Here is a 1,912-nt window from a genome sequence, read left to right on the forward strand (position 1 = left end):
ACGCCGTTAGCGCGCGGCACGCCGCGGCGGCGAGGGATGAAGACCTCCCCTCCCCCGCTGAGCGGCTGCCAAAATGGAGGGGACGAAGGGAACGGCGGCGGCGCCGCGTTCCTCACCCACCTGGTGTGGAAGATGTGGTTGCACGGCAAACGCTTGGCGCCCGTCACCATCTCCTCGCGGCAGATGATGCAAACGTTGTCCATGGCCTGAAGCTCTTCCGGCGTGGCGTCGGGGTAGCTGGGCGGGGAGGAGAACCGACGGTGAAAAAAAAATGGCGGAAAACCCCGTTCCGCCATTTTGGGGGGGGGCGTAGAGGGGGACGCGGGAAGGCGGAGGGACTTCTGGGTCATCCCCACGGTCAACCAACCCTTCCTCCTCGCCGCCATCCACCACGGTTTTTGGTTCAATTACGCTCTTTGGCAGGAGGACCTTGAGATATCCACGATCCCATCACCCCACCGGGTCCTTCCGACCTCTTTCCCGCGCGGTAAATGAGGTCATTCCCTCAAATTTGGGGCTTGGGGGGTTTTTGAGGTCCCATCCCACCTCAAAAGCAACCACGGAGATGGCAACGGGACTCACAGCGTGTTCATGTTGCGGATGGCGCGGCGGGACATGATGGCGTCCGTCACCGCCTTCTTGAACTGCCTAGAAGAAGAGGAGGAAGAGGAGGGATCAAAGGGACGGGCGCGCCAGCAGCTGCGGCGGAGGTGGAAGAGGCGCCCAAGTCAACTCACCTCATCGCCAGGTACATGGGGCGGATGGCGAAGAGCGGGAAGGTGTGGACCTTGATCATGATGGTCATGAAGGCCATGTAGAGGAGGACTTTGATGAAGCCTGGGGGGGGGAAAAGAAGCACAGCAGGGGTTTGGGTTTGGGCAACCATGGGGTGGTTGAGGTGGGATGGGACTTCCAAGGTCATCCGGTCCCATTTACTTGGGCAACCATAGGATGTTGAGGTGGGATGGGACCTCCAAGGTCATCAGGTCCCATTTTCCATGGGGTGGCTGAGGTGGGATGGGACCTCCAAGGTCACCTGGTCCCATTTTCCATAGGGTGGTTGAGGTGGGACAGGACCTCCAAGGTCATCTGGTCCCGTTTTCCATGGGGTGGCTGAGGTGGGACAGGACCTCCAAGGTCATCCGGTCCCATTTACTTGGGCAACCATAGGATGTTGAGGTGGGATGGGACCTCCAAGGTCATCCGGTCCCATTTTCCACAGGGTGGTTGAGGTGGGATGGGACCTCCAAGGTCATCTGGTCCTGTCTTCTTGGGCAACCATAGGGTGGTTGAAGTGGGACGGGATCTCCAAGGTCATCCAGTCCCAATTTGTTGGGCCATCACAGGGTGGTTGAGGTGGGACGGGACCTCCAAGGTCATCTGGTCCAACCATCAGATCACCAAGAGCTGCTTGTCCAAGACCATAACCCAACGGCTTCCGAGTATCTCCAAAGATGGAGACGCCACCACCTCTCTGAGCAACCAGTCCCAGCTCTCCCAGCTTCTCCAGTCCCTTCATCGTCTTGGCGCCCCCTCGTTGGACTTTTTCTCCAGTATGTCCCAGTATCTCTTGGACTGGGGGGCCCACAAGTGGAGTTGGGTCTCCAGGTGTGGCCTCACCACTTGTGGTCACGTCCCTCAACCCGTTGCCAACCCTCCAAGGACACCGTTGGCCTTCGTTGTTGGCTTGCGCTCAACCCAGCGTCCACCAGAACCCCCCAGTTGAACCATTGCCCAGCATATACTGGTGCTGGGGGTTGTTGGACTTGGCCCATCCCTTCGTTGAACCTCATGAAATTCATCTCGGATCATTTCTCCAGCTGGAAAAGGTCCCTCGGGACGGTGACGTGACCTTGTGGTGCATCGGCCACCTCCCTCCTGGTTCGGTGTCACCGGCAAAGTGCCCCGCCCC

General features: G+C 59.3%; 1 protein-coding gene across 1 annotated transcript in view; it reads right to left on the reverse strand.

The window, feature by feature from the left end:
- The window catches only part of LOC104132588 (E3 ubiquitin-protein ligase synoviolin B), a gene marked incomplete at its 3' end in the record, with an annotated part of 14,504 nt that overhangs the window by 9,122 nt on the left and 3,470 nt on the right, over positions 1-1,912 (reverse strand). Inside the window, exons 5-8 of the mRNA XM_035901316.1 lie at positions 1,037-1,077; positions 738-837; positions 583-648; positions 3-237 (exon numbers count right to left, since the gene is read on the reverse strand). Of these exons, the coding sequence (XP_035757209.1) occupies positions 3-237; positions 583-648; positions 738-837; positions 1,037-1,077 (442 nt within the window). The remainder of the gene's footprint in view (positions 1-2; positions 238-582; positions 649-737; positions 838-1,036; positions 1,078-1,912) is intronic.

Source organism: Egretta garzetta, unplaced genomic scaffold (genome assembly GCF_000687185.1).
Source record: "Egretta garzetta isolate BGI_Z169 unplaced genomic scaffold, ASM68718v1 scaffold1239, whole genome shotgun sequence".
NCBI lineage: Eukaryota > Metazoa > Chordata > Aves > Pelecaniformes > Ardeidae > Egretta > Egretta garzetta.